This window comes from Loxodonta africana, chromosome 19 (genome assembly GCF_030014295.1).
Source record: "Loxodonta africana isolate mLoxAfr1 chromosome 19, mLoxAfr1.hap2, whole genome shotgun sequence".
In the NCBI taxonomy this organism is placed as follows: Eukaryota; Metazoa; Chordata; class Mammalia; order Proboscidea; family Elephantidae; genus Loxodonta; species Loxodonta africana.
The window spans coordinates 51,850,492-51,870,957 of NC_087360.1; the positions used below are offsets into that span (position 1 = coordinate 51,850,492).

At 46.5% G+C, this 20,466-nt stretch overlaps 1 protein-coding gene across 2 annotated transcripts in view; it reads left to right on the forward strand.

Annotated features, from left to right (window-relative positions):
• Window positions 1-20,466, forward strand: part of PEBP4 (phosphatidylethanolamine binding protein 4) — a 276,596-nt gene that overhangs the window by 7,294 nt on the left and 248,836 nt on the right. For both annotated transcript variants that reach the window (XM_064272694.1, XM_064272695.1), the window contains exon 3: window positions 7,906-8,032. In XM_064272694.1, coding sequence (XP_064128764.1) covers window positions 7,906-8,032 — 127 coding nt within the window. The remainder of the gene's footprint in view (window positions 1-7,905; window positions 8,033-20,466) is intronic.

A 20,466-nucleotide genomic window follows, 5' to 3' on the forward strand; every position in this document is an offset into this window, starting at 1 on the left:
AATGAGCTGGAGTGCCTGTGGGAGGTTCCACTTGGTCTTTTGAGTGGGCACTTCCCTTTTTTTTTTTAAACTAAGATAGTCACACACAGGTGATTTATGTTAAAATTTGTTCTAGAGACTAACAAGCACGCAAAAAGAAATCATAGTACTCTTAAAGAAATAAAAGTTAAATTTCCCAGCCATTCTTGACCAGAAGTAGAACTTTCTAGCTGTTTTTTTTTTTTTTTTTTTGGCCAGAAAAGCAGAAGTTAAAAGGAAAAGCTTTGTGCACTTTAAAGATGAAAATGATTAGTGACCGCACACTTCTGAAAACTCAGATTTTAACTTTGAGATTCAGGTTCTACCCATAGAATCAGATTCTAATTCTCCACCCTGGCTTTTGGGATTCCAGCTGTCTTAGTTATCTAGTGCTGCTGTAACAGAAATACCACAACTGGATGGCTTTAATAAACAGAAATTTATTCTTTCACAATCTAGGAGGCTAGAAGTCTGAATTCAGGAGACCAACTCCAGAAGAATGTTTTCTCTCTGTGTCAGCTCTGGGTGAAGGTCCTTGTCATCAGACTTCTCCCGAGTCTAGGAGTTTCTCAGTGCAGGGACCCCAGGTCCAAAGACCTGCTCTGCTCCAGTTCTTTCTTGATGGTAGGAGGTCCCTCTCCTCTCTGCTCACTTCTCTCTTTTATATCTCAAAAGAGATTGACTCAAGATACAACCCAATCCTGTAGATTGAGTCCTGCCTCAATAACATAACTGCCTCTAATTCTGCCTCATTAACATCACAAAAAAATTTTTTTTTCATAGAGGTTAGGATTTACAACACATAGGATAATCATATCAGATCACAAAATGGGGGACAACCACACAATACCAGGAATCGTGGCCTAGCCATGTTGGCACACATTTCTGGGGGACACAATTCAATCCATAACACCAGCTCTGAAAAAATTCAGCCCTGGAAACCTAAGTTTTACAGAAGTCCAGTTCCAAAAAACCCAGCTTTGGATGTCCAACTTCTGGAATCCCAGCACTGAAATCTAGTTCTGAGATTCCAGGTTTCTCAGCTCCGGGAATTCAGTGCTGAGAACTCAATAGGATATGTGGATAGTGAAATAAAAGTAAAAAGAGTTTTTTTAAAAAAAGGAGGAGCTAATAAATCTCGAAAGACCTCAACAAAGGTAGAAGATGGAGTTCCAATTTGCAAGTGCTTACCTCGAAAAACCAAAACCAAACCAAACCCACTGCCGTTGAGTCGATTCCAACTCATAGCGACCCCACAGGACAGAGTAGAACTGTCCCATGGAGTTTCCAAGGAGCACCTAGCAGATTCAAACTGCCGACCTTTTGGTTAGCAACCATAGCACTTAACCACTAGGCCACCAGGGTTTCTGTTTAAACAACCCTCAGAATCTGTGGGGATGAATTAAGCTCAACGGGCTTTAGCAGGCATGCCAATGATCCAGGTCAAGTCCTCTGGGCTTGCCTGAAAGTAAGATGCCTTTGAATCCCACCACTGCCACCAAAATATGAACAAGCAAAATGACTCAGACACTTGTCTGAAATTTTAAAAGCAAAGGGATTTATTAAGGATCAAAACAATCACAGTTGGGGAGTTGCATGGTCCACCAAAACGAAACCAAACAGTCTGGGCAGAACCATTACACAAGCATTTTTTTTTTTTAGCTACTGTTATTATTATTTTTTTTAATTAACTTTTATTGAGCTTCAAGTGAACGTTTACAAATCAAGTCAGACTGTCACATATAAGTTTATATACACCTTACTCTGTACTCCCACTTGCTCTCCCCCTAATGAGTCAGCCCTTCCAGTCTCTCCTTTCGTGACAATTTTGCCAGCTTCCAACTCTCTCTATCCTCCCATCCCCCCTCCAGATAGGAGATGCCAACACAGTCTCAAGTGACCACTTACACAAGCATTTTTAAAGGGTCAAAAAAGAACTAAACCATACATTAAAGGAAAATTAATGAATATTGTAATAATCACATTCTGATTGGATATATGTTAGAGAGTTACATATTGATAGGAATTACAAGAAAAACTATGAGTGTACTAAAACTTGTTAAGTAGCTTGAGCAAAGAAACCACAATGAATTTACTTCTTATTTCTGATTGATAGATACTTTATAAGAGGCCACAAATTTCAGTAAGGGCTACCTTGGAACAAGTTGTAAACATATTTTCCAGGAACAGTAAAGCAGAACTAAGCTCTGGACAATTGTCAAGAGCCCAAGATGGATTCTGGCCTGTACTTTAGACAGAAGCCTTTGTCATGCCAAGCAAGCATTAAAGAAGTAACTTAACAAGCAGTAAAATGGATTCTGATGTTATAACAAAGCTTAAGATGGGTTAAGGTCCTAGCTGTAAGTTGCAGCTTTCCATAAATCAAGAGCCTAAATTTTTTATCTTTTACTCAATTAAAACAAACAAACAAAACCAAATTAAAAAAAAAATTCTGGCTAAAGTTTTTGTGCAAGAGAAAGGAGAGATATGACAGTCTCTTGAATCTGGGTATCAGGTAGGCTCTGATTCTCTAGGCGTTCTGCTGAGTGAAATTTTCCAGAGGCAGCAGGCTTTGAATGCTGATAACCACAGGGTCAAATCCCGTAGAGAGCTGGGGAAGTCAGCAGGACGGGGCAAGGCTGGGCAGGGCCACAATATTGGCCCCTTTATGGACAGCTTCAGCACTTCCCAATGCATTCCACATTGAGGTGCACATAGAAAATGATAATATTTGTATGGGCCCTGGAGGCAGCTGGCCTGGGGCCCTAGAAGACTCTGCTGCCAAGATCCATATCTGGTCACCCTGGGGATCTGTGCACCATGGCACACACAGGAAGCTCTGGTGCACCTGTTACGCCCCAGGCACTCTACAGAATGCTTTCAACCCCTTGACTCATTCGGTTGTTATAACGAGCCTGTAAGTAAATATTATCTTCCCCATTTTGCAAAGGAGGAACCCCCAGATATTAATAACCTGCCTGTGATGCTTACACAGTTTAGAAGCAGCAAGGCCAGGATTCAAAAGCCCGTTGTCTAACTCCACCACCACTCAGGCTCTTTCCCCACCCTGCCTTCTGCTACTGACCCTTCCCTGCTGCAAGAAGCTTATCCAGAGCCCAGAGTTTCTCAAACTTGAGTAAAGGGAAGCCATTCTCAAGGACTCCCTAGAATACACCAGCAAACCCCCATTTGAGAAAATGAATTTAAGAAATTCAGGTTCAATGCTATTTAAATGTCTTTTGGTTGTAAACCATCAAAGCCAAAAGAAAAGCTTTGTCTTTATTACTGCTGAAGGTTTTTGTTCATCAAACATCATCATTGAAGTGAAAACACATCATAGACATATCAGAGTCCCAGGGAGAGATCCGTATTTCCTGCGCTGGGGCCTCTCCCTGAGAACCCTGCTCAGCTCCTGGCTCTGGCCTCCCCACCTCCCCTCATGTCTCCCCGCCAAGAGAAAGCACTTCTTTGGAGATATTAGATTCTAATAGGAAATTCTTGAAGTTAAGACTCAATACCTAAAGGTATGAATCTCTAAAGGAGGAATTTTATTTACAGAGATAAGCAATAGGAAAACATTTTTAAGAAAGAATGTCTTCCAGAATAATACCTTCCCTACTTCTGAGATAAACCAGGGACTAGACTGAAAAAACACTGGGAGGCAGAACCCTAGACTCAGCCTCAGAATCAAAGGAACCACGGTTGTCGGACCCCCTACTGGAAGGGTGAATCCCTTCAACAGCACCCTCCCCGCTGCCCACACAAGTGGTCCTGGAGCCCCTCCTCGAACTCTTCCAGCAACTGGGAACTCACTCACAAAACCCTTCTTTCCATGATAAACAACAACAACAACAACAACTCTAACCTCCTTCAGAAATCAATAACCACCGAGTGGACTGCAATTCATGGCAACCCTGTGTGGGCCAGAGTAGAACTGTGCTCCACAGGGTTTTCAGTGGCTGTAATCTTATGGAAGTAGATCACCAGGCCTTTCTTCTGGGGCACCTCTGGGTGGCCTCGAACCTCCATCCTTTTGATTAGCAGCAGAACACATTAACCTTTTTTGCCACTCAGGGGCCCCCTCCTTCAGAAACTGTGTCTTTATCTCAAGGCGGGGACTGCTTTTCTTTAAGTTCAACCCATTCTTTCTAGCTCCGCCCCAGGAGCTGCACTGAACAAGTCTAGTTTCTTCTTGAAAAAAAAAAGACAGCCCATCAAACGCTTGGAGACATATGTCATGCCTCCCCACCCCCCCTTCACTCCCAGCTCTTCCTAACTTGGGCAGCCATCTGCAGTCCTTCAGTACCTCCTCGGGGGCCTTGGTTCTGGGGCCCCCACCTTCAGAAAGACATGGTTGGAGTTGGTTTTATTGCTCTTTTTTAAAAGCATGGGGTCCCGCACTTTCACACTGAGCACCATGCAATAGAAGGCAAGCTGCTCACCAGAGCCCCTCATGTCTTTGGGAATTCAGTCTCAGATCCCACCGGGCCTTTTTGTCATCCCAGCTTTTGGGCAGCTGGAATTCTAAGCCCTTCCAAATGTACAGCTGGGGAGCCATGTTTCCCTGATTCCATTCTTACAACCTTCAATAGACTTCAGTGACCCTGTGCTAGACCTAGCTACTGACCTTTCTCTGGGGCTTTGAGTCTGGGCTTCTGTCTCTCAGTGTTCTTGTCAGTCTAGTCCCTGGCTTATCTTAGAAGTAGGGAAGTATTATTCTGGAAGACATTCTCTCTTAAAAGTATTTTCCTACTGCTTATCTCTGTAGATAAAATTCTTCCTTTATAGATTCATACTTTTAGGTATTGAGTCCTAACTTCAAGAATTCCCTATTAATATCCACAGGTGAGAAAATAGAATCCTGGAGGAGTTAAATGACTCACTAGGGTAGCTGCGTGGTATAGGGGAAATGCCAGAGAAGCCCACCAGATTAGCTACCTATTGCTGCATAACAAATTACCCCAAAACTTAGCTGCCACAGATGTTTATTGTATCAGTTTCCCTGGACGTGGCTTAGGTGGCCATCTCTGGTCAGAAGTTCTCTCAGGAAGTTGCAGTCAAGCTGCAGTCTCATCTGAAAAATCAACTGGATAGGGTGGGGTGCCATTTCCAAGCTCACTTATGTGGTTCTTGGCTGGCCTTGGTCCCTTGCCATGTGGCCTCTCTGCAGGGCTGCTCACAACATAGCAGCTTGCTTTCTCCAGGGCAAGGCTCTGAGAGAGAGAGCACAAGAGAGAGGACTGCCAAGCAGAAATCACTGTCTCCTTATAAGCTCATCTCAGCAGTGATATTCCATACCTTCTGCTGTGTTCTATTTGTTAAGAGTGAGCCACTAAATCCAGCCCACCCTCAAGGGAGGGGATTACACAAGGTCATGGACACCAGGAGACTGGATCATTGGGGGTCATCTTTAGAGACTGCCCACCCTCCACACCCACATTCCTCTTCCCTTCTCAGTTTACAAACTATGGACGCTGTGCTAGTTACTGAACTTTCTCTGAGTCTCAGTTTATGTTTCAGAGTACTGTTACGCTAAAAGGAATAACATGTCTGTGAGGCACCTGGTCTATTGGGGTGTTCCAATAAATGCCATTCTTCCTCTCCCCGTCTCCCGGTACCTTACATGATGTTAGTTAATGACAAAGCTTTTTTTCACTCCAGTATCTAGGGTGCCTCCAAGTCTTATTCAGGGAGATCAGGAGGTCCCTAAAATCTCGGAATGGAAACTAGAACAGACCCCTCCTGTGGTAACCCATGAGCAGTGAGAGCAGTACCGGAAAATGGCACCTTCAAGGTTTAGGGCCTTGAGTGCATGTTTAAAACATATTCTTACTAAATTTAGCCTTTGATTCAGTTCACCTCAGGCTTGTCCGGATCTTTTTTAGGGTTGATTTGATCATCTGAATTGTTAGCTGTCAGTTCTGTGTCGTTCATGAATCTGAAAAATTTTCCTTCCGTGTTCTTAGCCAAGTCTTTGGTCAACTTTGACAGAGGCCAGAAGTGCACACATGCCACTTGGGACGGCTCCCATGTGGGCAAAGTGCCGTCTTCAAAGGTGGCAGAGGGACAGAGCCCCATGGATGTAATGGGGGCACATACCTTATCCCTGGTCTCCAGCATGTCCTCCATCAAAGGCATTTTCTGTTGCTCTAGGCCTACTCACCAAATATCAACTTGCTTAATTTTAGTTGTTTAACTATTTTAAAGTTTGCAGCAATTCTACTGGGATAAAAAGAGGAGGCTGTTTACTGGGGGAAGATCCACTGGCCCTCAGTTTACCCCCTCCCTTCCCTTGGCTCATCCCAGGTCTGAGGTGGGCAGCCTGGGCCTGCTCTCTATCTCCCGCCAGTGGAGGGTCCCTTTCTCTACCTCAGACTTCATTAGCTGCAGCGGGAGGGAGCTGTGGCAGCAACAAAGCAAACAGTCCTTAAAATGCTGCTATGGAGAGGCTGGAAAACCCATAAACTCACTAGACTTGGAACACTGTTAAAGCTATACCGTCCAAAAGGAATTGCTGTAACTTTGAAAGAGTTAGAAGAAGCAAGTACCCTCAGACAAATATCCTTTGGCTAATGGCTTCAGGGCACTGCCCTGCTTCCACTATTTGCAACCAGGCCACCTGAGTCCTGGCATTGGGGGTGCTGATCCCCAGAAGTGTCCTGCATCTGAGCTTGTGTTTGGTCTGCAGCCAGGTTGTGGGCTTAGACTACCTTGCACCCAAGGGTGGGGGGAGAGTGGGGTTCTCCCCACCAGGAGGCACCTCTTTGCACTACTCCTGGCACTGAACCTTGGGGAACTCCTTCTCCAGGCCTACACCTTCAAAATATGTTCTTAATGGGTCTCCTTCAAACGTGCTCCCAGCAGGGGACCAGGACAGCTCTGTGGAACAGTTTAGCTATACAGGGGTTTTAGGAAAGCCTGGGACCTGCATGTCCTCAGCCCAACCCCCACCCAATAGCCATTCTTCCTCGGTGAGTCAATGAGAATCATTACAACCAAATTAACCCTACAGAAACCCTGGGTCAGGGAGGAAGGGCAAGTGAAAAAAAAAAAGTTGGTACAAAGTTTTTTGTTTTTTTAAAATATCTGTCTGAAAGCCTGGCTTATATTCCAGAGTTTCAAAATCAGGTAAGCCCTGAAGACCAACCTGGGGAAGTTGTGGACTCAGCCAAATTTGTTCTAGGCTGCAGCCTTGGGCTCCTTGTTCTGCATCTTCTTTTCTTCCCTTCCAGAAAGCCAGGCTCTTGGAGCGCTCATGTTGCTCTGGGCCTTCTTCTTAGGGAGAAAAGAGATAAATGAATTCACTACAGTGTTAATAACTAGACGCCCCCCTCTCCCAGGGATATTTCCATTTTAAAAGAGAGCCAAAGGTATGGGCAACGCTGAACCCAAAGAATTCATTACTCAACTCATGGTGGAATTTCAGGCATGTGGGGTGGTGGATCTTGATTGTTTAGAGGAGAAACAAGGGTTCCAGCAACAATTTTCTCTGCCCATAAAGGAGACAGAGAAAATTGTTACATTCTTTGTATAATAAGAACGTTCCTGAAAAGCAATGCATAAATAATATTCTTATAAATCCAATCCTACTTTTAAGACACTGACTAAGTTTGCCTAAGGAAGTATAATCTCTCTGGGAAGTAAATGTTAGTGATAGTTAATAATTTTTGACTGCTTATAACATGCCAGGCTCTGTTCTAAACGTTGAGCACCACTTTACCCCTGACACCAACCCAATAAGGCAGGTATTGTTAGTGTTCCCATTTTACAAGTGAAGAAAAAGGCACAGAGAGGTCTAGTAACTCTTAGGTCACACAGGTCAAGCCCTGTGAGCCCCAGGCTCCTCTAAAACCCTGACGTGGGGTGACCACCTCCCTCTCTCTGTAGGGGCCTTGAAGTTTTGTACCCAGAGGTGGGGAACATTAGCTGTATGTATGTTCCTGACTGCAGCAACTACAGAGAGAAGATCACCCACTGGCCGGAGCCCATAGTCAAGTTCCACGGGGCCTTAGAGGTGAGTGAGCAGGGTCCTGAAGTGGGTAGGGTGTGGAGCCTTTGGTTTCCCTCAGAGCTTGCTCATCTGGATGACTTGAAGCTGTATGCAGAGCCATCTGGGCGGGATCTGGTGGCACCAGATGGCTGGTGCACAAGCATGTGCCTTCCCGAGGGTGGATCCATTGCCTTGGGAAGGAGGCTGGGTGTTGGGGGAATAGGGAGGAAGGGTTCCAAGCCAGGAGCTTTGTCGACGATCAGGAGCCACTCTGCTCAGGCCTTTTCCTGCAGCCCTCTGCCTGCTGAGCCTGGCTCTGCGGTGTCAACGTGAAGACCGGCTGGGCTGGCGTGTGCTTGGGAATCAGCTGAGAAGAGGAGAAGGGGCAGTGGAGGAGCCCCTTCTCCCAGGTGCCAGGTGGCTGGGCTTTCAGGAAGAGCTTCTCGTTTAGGTTAAATAAGCAGAGGTCAAGGGTCTCGTGACCCTTGGTCATTACCCAAGGTTTTCTAAAGGAGACCAAGGCATTTTAGGGATTGGAAGTAAGTCTTTCTGATACTGGAAAATGATTAGTACCATGTTTTCTGGAAGCTTCTCTTGGCTTGGGGAGAGCGGATGGTCTTCAACAATTACTTTCAGAACTAGAATGCTTGGGGAAGGGCAGTGCAGGGTAGGAAGTGGAGCTGCTGCTGCTGCCTCCAATAGCTGGGCTGTGTTTTGAGGGGAGTTGCTTCAGCCTCCTGGCTGCCATTTCTTTCTTCCTTGACTTCTAGTACCAGGCTGAGGCCCCGAAAGTGTCGGGGGGGAAGGAGGGTGACTTCTTGCTTTCTGCTGTCTTTTAGTAGGAGGTGCCAGTGTCAAAGTAGGCACAAGGAATATGATATGACCAGGAGTCAGGTCACAAGTGAGTGGGGCAGAGGGTCATGGTCGGGATGTGAACAAGCTTATGTGCTGAGGCCAGCCTTCTGGGCCCCTCTGGGCAGTGTGGCAGGGAGAAGCTACAGTGGGTTCTTCCTCTTGGTCCAGCCTCATGCCCCCGCCCCAACTGGGGGCCCATGTCCAGATCCCTCTGGCCCTCAGTGCTGCTCCCCACCCCACCACCTCAGGCCTGACAGCAGTCAGCATAGACACAAACAGGATAGCAGAATAAGACATTCCAGTGAGGAGGGCATGGCACAGAGTACTTGGATATAGAGGGCTAGATTTTCATTTTTTTTTTCCTCAACTTTTTTTCACTATCAGAGAGCAAGTAGATTGTGATGTGTCTCAGAATTTACAAGGCTGATTTCACGGCGCTTTGATGGTTCGCGTTTGCAGCAGCGACAAACCTCCTTTTCTCTGGAAAGCCCACAACGGAGCAGTGAGCTCCTTCTGGGTGTCCTTTTTCTCCCTGCCCAGCGCTCACACACGCACACACACACACACACACACACACACGCACGCACACGCGCGCACACACACACGTCAGCCCTTCTCCATGGAGACCCTTGGTCTGGGTCATGCCTGTGGACAGCTAAGAGAAGCAGAGGAAAGGAAAGCTGCTAGGATTACTATTATGGAAGGTGGAGGGCCACGGAAGCAGGGCAGGAACCCAGTCTGTTACGTGAAAAGCATGTGCTACCCGCATGGTACAGGACTCTCTACTTGACCATTAAGTCACTCGTCCTCAGTTATTTCATTTGTAGAATGAGTAAGGAGGTTGGACCATGCTTTCACAGTCCAAGGATTCTCCTGAGGGAAGAGTTCTGAGTAAAGGGTTTCACTCTGCTCACGGATATTGTGGCAGGCGTCCACTAGATGGCAGTGTGGACTTTCTGAGTACCTGGTATCCTTTTGGCCATACCCCATACCACAAAGGGATTTGAAGCAAGTCCAGAAAGTCTTTGGGTTTGATTCTGTTTATCTGATACTGGTGGTCCTGGGATACACAGGGAAGATAGCCCCACCATGTCCCCAAACCTCCTATTTTTAACAGACTCAGTCTGTCTCAGCCCAGGGTTGAGTGAAAGAGAAGAGGGGCCTGGTACGTAGACACTTAGGAAGGACACAGAGCTGTGGTCATAAAAGCAAAGAGGCCAGATACTTCACAAAGAAAGGTTTGGTCGGCGGTAGTAGAAAGAAAGAAAGAAGAAGCAGTATTCTACTACAACAGAAGGGGGAAATGATGTTGGGTGGGAAAAACAAGAAAAGTGCCTATAAAGGTAAGTAATTTGACCAAGTACATAGCTAATAAGTAGCAGAGTCAACATTCAAGCCCAGGTCTTCCCAAGCCTTGACCACTAGACCACTGGTCAGGGCTCTAAAGAGAGATGTCAGTGGGTATGAGCATGGTTAGGGAGGGCTAGACAAAGGGAAGGTTTCCATAGCTAGAATGAGAGGAGAGGGCAGAGACAACAGGAGTTGCTAACAAAGGTGGTGGAGAAAAGGTAGAGACAGTGAACAGTCAAGCCAGGGACAATGAGAAATGGCTGGAGCTTCCCTTATGGAGTTAAGGTTAGAGACACCTGGAGAAAGAGAGATGGGTAAAGTTGGAAAGGAAGCAGATATTTGGGACAAGGTCCCTAGAAAATGGGTGTGGAGGGAGGCTGAGTAGTTAAGGACAGAGAAAAGGATGAAAGCATTTCCTCGGGCCTGGGGCCTGGGGCCTGATGGAATAGGGCAAGAGGTTTGGTGACTGGCTATATGGGGTGAGTGCCTTGCTTCAAAGGTGATTAAAGCAATACCACAAAAGCAAGACTGCTGGTGGGCATGCCCGGGGAACCCTCCAAGCCTTGAGACCCTGATGGGTGCAGCATGTAGCAGGTGTGGAACACCTGTGAGACTGGACTGGACCATAGGACCACAGCTGCCCCAGCCTGTCCAGCGCCACCATGGACCACTAGAGCTCTTCTGGCCCGCCCTACGCCTTTGCTCAGGCCACTTTTTCATATATGGATGCTACACTATGGGACACTCTGCCCACATCAAAATGCTTCCTCTACCAGGAAACCTTCCCTGACTTCCCCCTTCTGATCTTACCCCACCCTTGGTTGGTCTCTTCTTTCTCTGAGCTTTTTAATGCCTCCTCTACCTTCCAAATCCAGTGTTTACCTCATTCTGTTTTGTATTGTGGTTACTCATCTCTCTCAGAGCTTCAATTTATAAGCTCTTAGGAAGCAAGGCTATGGGTCACATTCCTTTGAATCAACCATAGCCCCTGCCATCACTGCAGACCCGTGATGGCCAACTGGGTGACTGGGTGAGTGAGTGAGTGAGTGAGTGAGTGAGTAAGTGAGTGAGTGAATGAATGGCAGGTGGAAGGACACCTCCTAGAGTCTGAGTGATGTGCTGTTTAAACCTAACCATTTGCCCTGGGTGTCCTGGGGCATTTGATGGAAAGCTGCTGAGCCTTGTGGCCACCCTGGACAGTAGCACCCTTTCCTCCACCCAGGGTGGATGTGAGCTGGAGGGTGGGGAGGGGAAGCAGAGGGAGAAAGAAAGAAAGCCAGGTGGGCTCACAAGAAGGCACAGCACTGCAGAAAAAAAAAGGATGGCCCCAATGAGAGCTGAGAGAGGTGTTGAAGTAAGAGGAAGCTTTTCTACCCTGGCACTTGGACAAACATTAAGAGGCAAACATTTTAAAATGCATCCCGTTCTCAAGCCAATGAAAACATGAAAGGCCTCTGAGAAGCTTCTTGACTGGGGCTTATTCTTCACCTTAAATTTAACCAGCTGGAATTCTTTGAAGTGAAAAAATTGCCATTAAGTGGGGAATGTGCATTGCATTGAAGGGATGGAACAAAAGGCTGGTGCTCCCTCCCCAAGCAGCCGCCCCACTCTCCCTAGGCTTCCAGTCAGGTGATCCACCCCACCCTCAAGTAGGTGACCCTGGGCACTGTCCCCATGTTACCTCCACCAGCTCCGCCTACAGCAGCAGTGTTTGTATGGCTACCTCCTGAGTGGCCACCTTCTTGCCCTTGTCAGCCTATGGTAAAGACACAAGTTGCTACACAAACTTTATCAAGGGTAGAAATCTGGAGACCTGCACATTGGGTAAAGTATCACAGATGCCCCCCTCTGATAGCCCAGAGCTCATCAGCTTACCACCCCCTGCCCCCCACTTCTCTTTACACGTAAAACTGAAAAAACGGGCCTGCTGTGGCCACAGTACAGCTAGCCATGGCAGGACCAGGATGTGGGACTTCTAGCTCTCAGGGTAATTCTGGGTGGAGCAGACCTTGAGGGGTCGGGAAGATGGGCCAAGGCAAGCATTAGAGTCCTGAATGCAGGACTCAGCTGAGTGCAAATGAAGGACATTTATTCAGGGAACAGCTGCCCGTCCTGGCTACTTGGTGTTAGGGATGTGAACCGATTCACTTCACAGATTCAATGAAACACACTGTGTCTCTGGCACCATACTAATACTGTAGATTCAAAGACAGAAGACACTACCATGGCGCTCCCAATGTAGGTAGGGAGACAGACAGATATACAGCAAACATGCTGATGCAGGGGTCGGTGCTGTGACCAAGGAACTGTGGTGCCAGGAGGGCCAAAAGGAGGGCAACTGCCTGAGTTGGGTCAGAGGAGGCCTCCAGGAGGAGGTGGCCACCAAGCTGAACCATGGGAGATGAACAGGCAATGCTTTCCAACAGGAGCCCACACCTGGCAAAGTAGGGCAGGGAGGAAGAGGTGAGCCTGGGGCGGAGGCAGGGCCACAACACAAGGGGCCACAGAAGCTGTGGGTTTTGAATATTGAAGCCAAGGTGGGTGGAGGAAAGGGGGGAGGGGGTTGGTCACTATTTGATTTTTTAGACCAACGAACGTGATCAGACTGGAATTCAGGAAGGTCACTGGCAACGAGTAGGTTGTCTAATGGAAGAAGGGTGAAATTGAAGGCAAGGGGACCACCCTACTGAAACTGTACAGGTGAGGGTATAAACCCAGGGGATAGATATGAGAGACATTGCAGAAACCCTGAGGGTGCTTAGGGAATGCCCATGTGTGCAGAGTAGAACTGTTCCAAGGGGTTTTCAAGGCTATGACCTTTCAGAAGCAGATTGCCAGGCTTGTCCCCCAGGTGCTTCTCAGTATGCTCAAACAGCCAACCTTTCAGTTAGTACTTGAATGCTTAACTGTTTGTACCACCCAAGGACTCCTATGAAAGATATTAAGGAGGTTGAATCCCTAGGGCTTGAGGGCAAAGGGAAGACAGTGATATTGGGAGAGGGGAAAACCCTTAAGTTTCTGTGACAGACTGGCAGGTGGGGAAGGGTAAGGTTGACCATATAATTTATCACCCAAAACGGGACCTTTCTGAGAATGCAGGGGTGTGCTAGGTCAACGGGTGATCCTGCACTGTCCTGGCAAGCTGGGGCTCTAACATTCACCAGGTAAGGAACACAAGAGAAGCACTAGATTTGCCAGGATGGCGGCCAGTGGCAGGAAGTTCTAAATACATTGAATTTGAGGACTCTGCGTGGCACCTGGTGTAGCCGCCCAGTACCCCGCCTACGGGCTGAGGCTGGGAGTAGAAGGCAGGGCTGGAGGTCTGGGTTTGAGTCTTCAGCATCTGGGGCGGTTGAATGTAAAGTGGACGGGCTCACTTGGGGAGGGGATATGGAATGGTCAAGGCAGATAGGCAACGGAAAACGGGCATCGGATTTGACCTCCAGCAGGCTACTGATGAGCGGAGCGGGTGGGAGACCGACTGCAGGGGTGGAGGAATGAGTGAGATGCACACACAGTGCAGTGGGAGAGAAGAGATGCCTGGGAATATTTGAATGCTGACGGGAGGGAGCCTCTAGAAAGGGCAATGTCAAAACACAGCAGGGAGAAGAGATAACAGACCTATTAGAAAAGTTCACATGCGAGGAAGAACAGGGTGACAGGATCAAATAGAGAGGAGATTTTGAAGGCTGCCTTAGACTCCTTAAAACTGCCGGGACCTGGTGGCTGACTTGAGGCTGGAGGTGGGAGCTGTTAAAGATGCTTCTGAGGTCTGAAGCCTGGGAGACCGGGATGCGCAGGAAGAGGAGGTGGGGAAGGTGGTGAGTAGGCACAAGGGGTTTCAGTGTGGTCCAGGGGCTGGAGGGGTTTCAGTGTGGAGGGGGTGGTCCAATGCCTGGATGAGGGGTTGCCTAAGCTGCTGAACCCATGAGCTGGAGCTCAGCCTGCAGAGCCATTGGCACAGAGGTGACAGGTGAAGCAGAGAGGTGCCATGGATTGCAAAGTGAGGGGCTCAGTGAATGGTCACATGTGGGTGTTGAGGATAGAGAGGTGACGAGGGGCACAGAGGAGCAGGGACGGTGCATTCCCAGAGAGGCGGGGTTGCCGACAGGCTCAGACACTAGGGGACGGTGTTGCAGGGGGCGGCTGGAGAAGAGCCATAGGATTTGGCAGGGTCCTTGGTGCTGCTCTTGAGGAATGGAGAGGGGAGTTTCAGGACAGTCGGTTAGGGGCAGAGGGCAAAGTCAGGACAAGGAGAGAGGTCCATAAGGGCGGTGGGAGGCCACCAGAGCACCAAGTGATGCCTTGAGGAAGAATTAATGAGAAAAGTAAAAAAGCAAATGAGATAAATTACAACCATAACCCAATGCCTTGCATGTAACCAGAGCTTCATAAGTGATATCAATTGTCATTATGATAAGAAGAGGCTGGTTTGGAGCCTGAAGGGTAGAAGGCTCAGAAACGTTGGTAGTTTTGAGGCCCTGTGTAAGTCTGAGCCAGTGCACAGGGAGGGTGGAGTCTGAGGATGCAGGTGAGGCATACCCAGCACACAGACCAGAGCGAGGAGGACACACTGAGGAAAACCAGCACACACGTCATTGTATCTTATGTCTCTGGCTCCTAACTCAGGCAGTCAAAGTCGGCTAAAATCCCCAGAACTGTGTCCAACCCTGGCCCAGGCCCCTCACGCAGCTGTTTGTTATCTGTTACCAGGCCCCTCAGGGCAAGACGGAACCAGGTGAAAGAGGAGTGATGGTTATCACCATTTCTGACCTTTGGGGTTAGACCTTTAGGTTGCAAAGGAACTTTACGTGCAGGATGCCATATAGGCCTCCTAGCTACATGGTGAGATGGGTAGGGTCGGTATTATTCCCACAATTAAGAATGTGCCCAAAGTCATGTGTTACCAAAGCTGGTAAGTAGGAGAGCTAGCTCTTGACTGCAGATCTGCTGCCATCTCATCCACCCACTGCTCTTTCGCCCACATAATTTTGCCTCTGGAATCCACCCTGAACAGCAGAAATTAGCACCTAATGTTCTCGCTGTACTCATGGTATCATTCATTCATTCATCCACCCATTTATTGGGACAGGCCTTTATCGAGCTCTACTTTCTCTGGGACACAGTTACAGGAGATAAGGATATTAACAAAAAGAAACCCCAGCCCTGCCATCGATGGGCATCTTATAATAGTAAGAATATTAATTGTTTGTTATCGTTATGGATCCATTCAAAAACACCTGAGAGCTGAGGGAAAAAATGTCATAGAATGAACTACGCGCTTATGTAACTAATTTCTTGCTTCTGGGTTATTTCACCAGGAAGTTTCTGAGTCTCAATCTTTATTCCCAGCCATCTCCCACTCTGTTGTTGTACGGAATGCTGCAGGGTTTACAGAAATTCTGGTCAGAACGAAGCCCCGACCCTCCGGGAGCTTTTTAATAAAGCAGGCCCATTTCCAGCCTAAAATGATACTACTCGAGACCCAGGCAAACATGGCGCTTGTTTGGTAATTGAGCATCTGATGTTGGTTGGAAGCTTCCAGTCAAGTGCTGGGGAAACAGGTTCCAGATGTTTTTCAGATCAAATAATGTCTCTTTGAAAAAATTGTGTGGGATGTCCAACTGATGGGGCATCAAACATGAAAGGAGAGTTCAGTGGGTTTGCATCCTGGTTTAAAAAAAAAAAAAAAGGCAGCTAGCCAAGTGTCTGTGTGGGGTTATTCACATGTTTGGAGTCTGTTAACAGTGGGTCTATTGGGAGTGTCAGCAGAGGCTTCTTGGATTTTAAAATAGCTGCCCTGCCTTTGTCAGAGCAATTTAAAGGAATGAATGCATGTATTTTGAATGCCACAATGATTTGCTGCCTTCTCTTGCTGGAGAAATAAGGTGGTGGCCTGAAGAAGTAGTTTAGATAAAGGTTTTGGGGATTTTTTTTTTAAGAGTAATGTCATTTATTATATGTTAAAACTTGCAGACTTGGGGGATGAAGGGAGGAAAGAAGAGATGGAGCCACTGCTAGGAGAGGTGCTGACTGCAGTCTGAAAGTCCAAAGGAACCCGACAGAACCCTGGGTCTGCTGAGAACAGGGGTGGGGTTGCTGGTGGGGCCTGCAGCTGGTGGGGGCAATTGTCATGAGGGTATCTCTCCTCTTCACACTGTCATGGACCCATGCACCCCTGGCACTTTGGTCAGCACATTGTACTTTGTGAAGCTCATTTGATCCCAACCACAACCACATGGAGTAGGCAGAGGAGTGCAGGTGTTATTGTTGTAATTTTAAAGATAAGGAAACAATAGCTCAAGGGATTTTCTTTTTTTTTTTTTTAATGTAAGATCGATACAGCATGTTGGCCCAAGAGCCTAGACTACCACCTGGGCCTCCTGACTCCTATTCCAGCACCTTCTTCATTGTACAAGGGTTTGCTTATTAGTTTCCTAGGTCTGCCGTAGCAAATCACCACAAACTGGGTGGCTTAAAAAACATAAATGTGTTGTTTCACCATTCTGGAGGCTGTAAGTCTGAAATCAAGGTGTCAGCAGCGTCGTGCTCCTTGGAAGGCTCTAGGGGAGAATCTGTCCCATGCCTTTTCCTAACTTCTGGTGGTTTCTGGCACCCTTGGAGCTCCTTCCCTTGTAGATGCAGCACTCCTATCTCTGTTTCTATCTTCACATGACCCTCTCTACTGTGCCTTCTGTGTCTCCAAATTTCCCTCTTCTTATAAGGACACCATTCATTGGATTAAAAAAAAAATAAACAAAAATCTGTTGCCATAAAGTTAGTTCTGACTCACAGAGGCCCCATGTATATCAGATCAGAACTGTGCTCCATAGCATTTTCAGTGGCAGATTTTTTTCAGGATTAAATTGCCAGGCCTTTCTTCTGAGGTGCCTCTGGGTGGACTCAAGCCTCCAACCTTTCATTTAGCAGCTGAGCACGTTAACTCTGCAACAGCCAGGAACTCCCATTGGATTTAGGGCCCAACCCTAATCCAGCCTGTAGCTTGATTGCATCTGCAAAGATTCTATTTCCAGCTAAGGTCACATGCCCAGGTAACGGCAGTTAGGACTTGAACGTATCTTTTGGGGAGACTTGATTGAACCCATAACAGTTTGGTTATGCTATCCATCTTGACCCTAGCCAGTGGGCAATTTTCCCGTGGGTTAGCTTTCCTTCTGAGAATTGTTGTTGTTGTTAGGTGGTGTCAAGTTGGTTCCGACTCATAGTGACCCTATGTACAACACAACAAAACACTGCCCAGTCCTGCACCATCCTCACAATCATTGCCATGCTTGAGCCCATTGTTGCAACCACTGCGTCAGTCCATCTCATTGAGGGTCTTCCTCTTTTCTGCTGACCCTCTACTTCACCAAGTGTGGTGTCCATCTCTAGGGACTGATCCCTCCTTATAACACGTCTAAAGTATGTGAGATGATGTCTCGCCATCCTCTCTTCCAAGGAGCACTCTGTATTTCTTCCAAGACAGGTTTGTTCGTTGTTCTGGCAGTCCATGGTATGTCCAATATTCTTCACCAACACTGTAATTCGAACATGTCCAAAGTACGTGACACTCAGTCTTGCCATCCTCACTTCTAAAGAGCACTTTGGTAGTACTTCTTCCAAGACAGATTTGTTTGTTCTTCTGGAAGTCTGTGGTATACTCAATATTCTTTGCCAACACCATAATTCAAAGGCATCAATTCTTCTTCCATCTTCCTTATTCATTGTCTAGCTTTTGCGTATATGTGAGGTAATTCGAAATATCATAGCTTAGTTCAGGTGCAACTTAGTCCTCAAAGTGACATCTTTGCTTTTTAACACTTTAAAGAGATGTTTTGCAGCAAATTTGCCCAATGCAAGACATCATTTGATTTTCTAATTGAGAATTACCCTTCCCTTAACTGGGCATTTCTACCAAGGCTTTGGTGGGGACAGAAATCCCCCTACATTCTCACCATTCATTTTCTTGTCAGTCTCTCCAGCTAGAATGTAAACTCCTCAAGGGCAGAGACCTTTATATCCTTGGGAGATAGGCAAGAAAATAGGCAATTCCGATGAAGCAAGGTCAGTTCTGTGATATGGAGATCAGTGCAGGGTGCTGCGTGTTTATCTCTTGGTCAAGCTGAAAGAACTGAGGAAGAAATTCAAGCCTCGAGTTGCAATATTGAAGGATTCTACAGGGAAAATATTGAACAACATAGGAAGCATCAAAAGAAGACAGAGGGAATACACAGTCATTGTACCAAAAAGAAATGATCAATGTTCAACCGTTTTAGGTGGTAGCATATGATCAAGAACTGATGGTAATAAAGGAAAAAGTCCAAGCTGCACTAAATGGAGTGGAAAAAAACAGGAATCCAGAAATTGATGGAATCCCAACTGAGATGTTTCAACAAACAGATGCAGTACTGGAAGTACTCACTTGTCTGTGTCAAGAAATTTGGAAGACAGTTTCCTGGCCAACCAACTGGAAGAGATCCGTGTTTGTGCCCATCCCAAAGAAAGGTGATTCAACAGAATATCACACACAAGTAAAATTTTGTTGAAGATCATTCAAAAGCTGTTACAGCAGTACATCGGCAGGGGCCTGCCAGAAGTACAAGCCAGACTCAGAAGAGGATGAGGAATAAGAGATATCATTGCTGAATACCACAAAGATGCTTACCAGAAAGATGTTCACTTGTATTTTATGACTACCCAAAGACATTCAACTGTGTGGATCATAACAAATTATGGATAACATTGCCAAGAACAGGAATTCCAGAACATTTCATTGTGTTCGTGTGGAACCTGTACACAGACCAAAAGGAAGTCTTTCCAACAGAACAAGGGGATACTGCGTGGTTTAAAGTCAGGAAAGGTGTGCATCAGGGTTGTGTCTTTTCACCATACTTATTCAATCTGTATGCTGAGCAAATAATCCTAGAAGCTGGGCTATATGAAGAAGAACGGGGCATCAGGATTGGAGGAAGACTCATTAACAACCTGCAATATGCAGATGACACAACCTTGCTTGCTGAAAGTCATCAGGGCTTGAAGCACTTACTGATGAAGATCAAAGACTAGAGCCTTCAGTATGAATTACACTTCAACATAATGAAAACAAAATCCTCACAACTGGACAATAAATGACATCATGATAAACAGAAAAAAGATTGAAGTTGTCAAGGATTTCATTTTACTTGGATCCACAATCAATGCTCATGGAAGCAGCAGTCAAGAAATTAAATGGCTTATTGCATTGGGCAAGTCTGCTGCAAAAGAACTCTTTAAAGTGTTAAAAAGCAAAGATGTCAGCTGAGGGCTGGGGCCATGATCTCAAGGGACATCTAGTACAATTGGCATAACATAGTTTGTAAACAAAACATTCTTCATCCTACTTTGGTGAGTAGTGTCTGGGGTCTTAAAAGTGTGTGAGCAGCCATCTAAGATACTCTACTGGTCCCACCTCGTCTGGAGCAGGGCGAATGAAGAAAAGCAAAGACACAAGGAAAGATTATTCCAAAGGATTAATGGACCATAACTAGTACAGCCTCCACCAGACTGAGTCCAGCACAACTAGACGGTTCCCAGCTACCACCACCGACTACTCTGACAGGGATCACAACAGAGGACCCCGGACAGAGCTGGAGAAAAATGTAGAACAAAATTCTAACTCACAAAAAGAGACCAGACTTACTGGTCTAACAGAGGCTGGAGAAACCCCGAGAATATGGTCCCTGGAAACCCTTTTAACTCAGTACTAAAGTCATTCCTGAGGTTCACCCTTTACCCAAAGATTAAACAGGCCCATAAAACAAACAACAATACACGTAGCTCAGCTACTAAATGGATACACCAGCCCAGGGCCAAGGACAAGAAGGCAGGAAGGGACAGGAAAGCTGGACGAATGGAAATGGGGAACTCAAGGTTGAGAAGCGGAGAGTGTTGACATGATGTGGGGTTGGCCACAAATGTCACAAAACAATATGTGTATTAATTATTTAATGAGAAACTAATTTGTTCCGTAAACCTTCATCTAAAGCACACACACACAAAAAAAAAAACGAAACAAAGATATCACCCTGAGGACTAAGGTGTGCATGACCCAAGCCATGGTATTTTCAATCGCCTTGCATGCATGTGAAAGCTGAACAATGAATAAGGAAGACTGAAGAAGAATTGATGCCTTTGAATTATGGTGTTGGCAAAGAATATCGAATATGCCAGGGACTTCCAGAAGAACAAACAAATCTGTCTTGGAAGAAGTACAA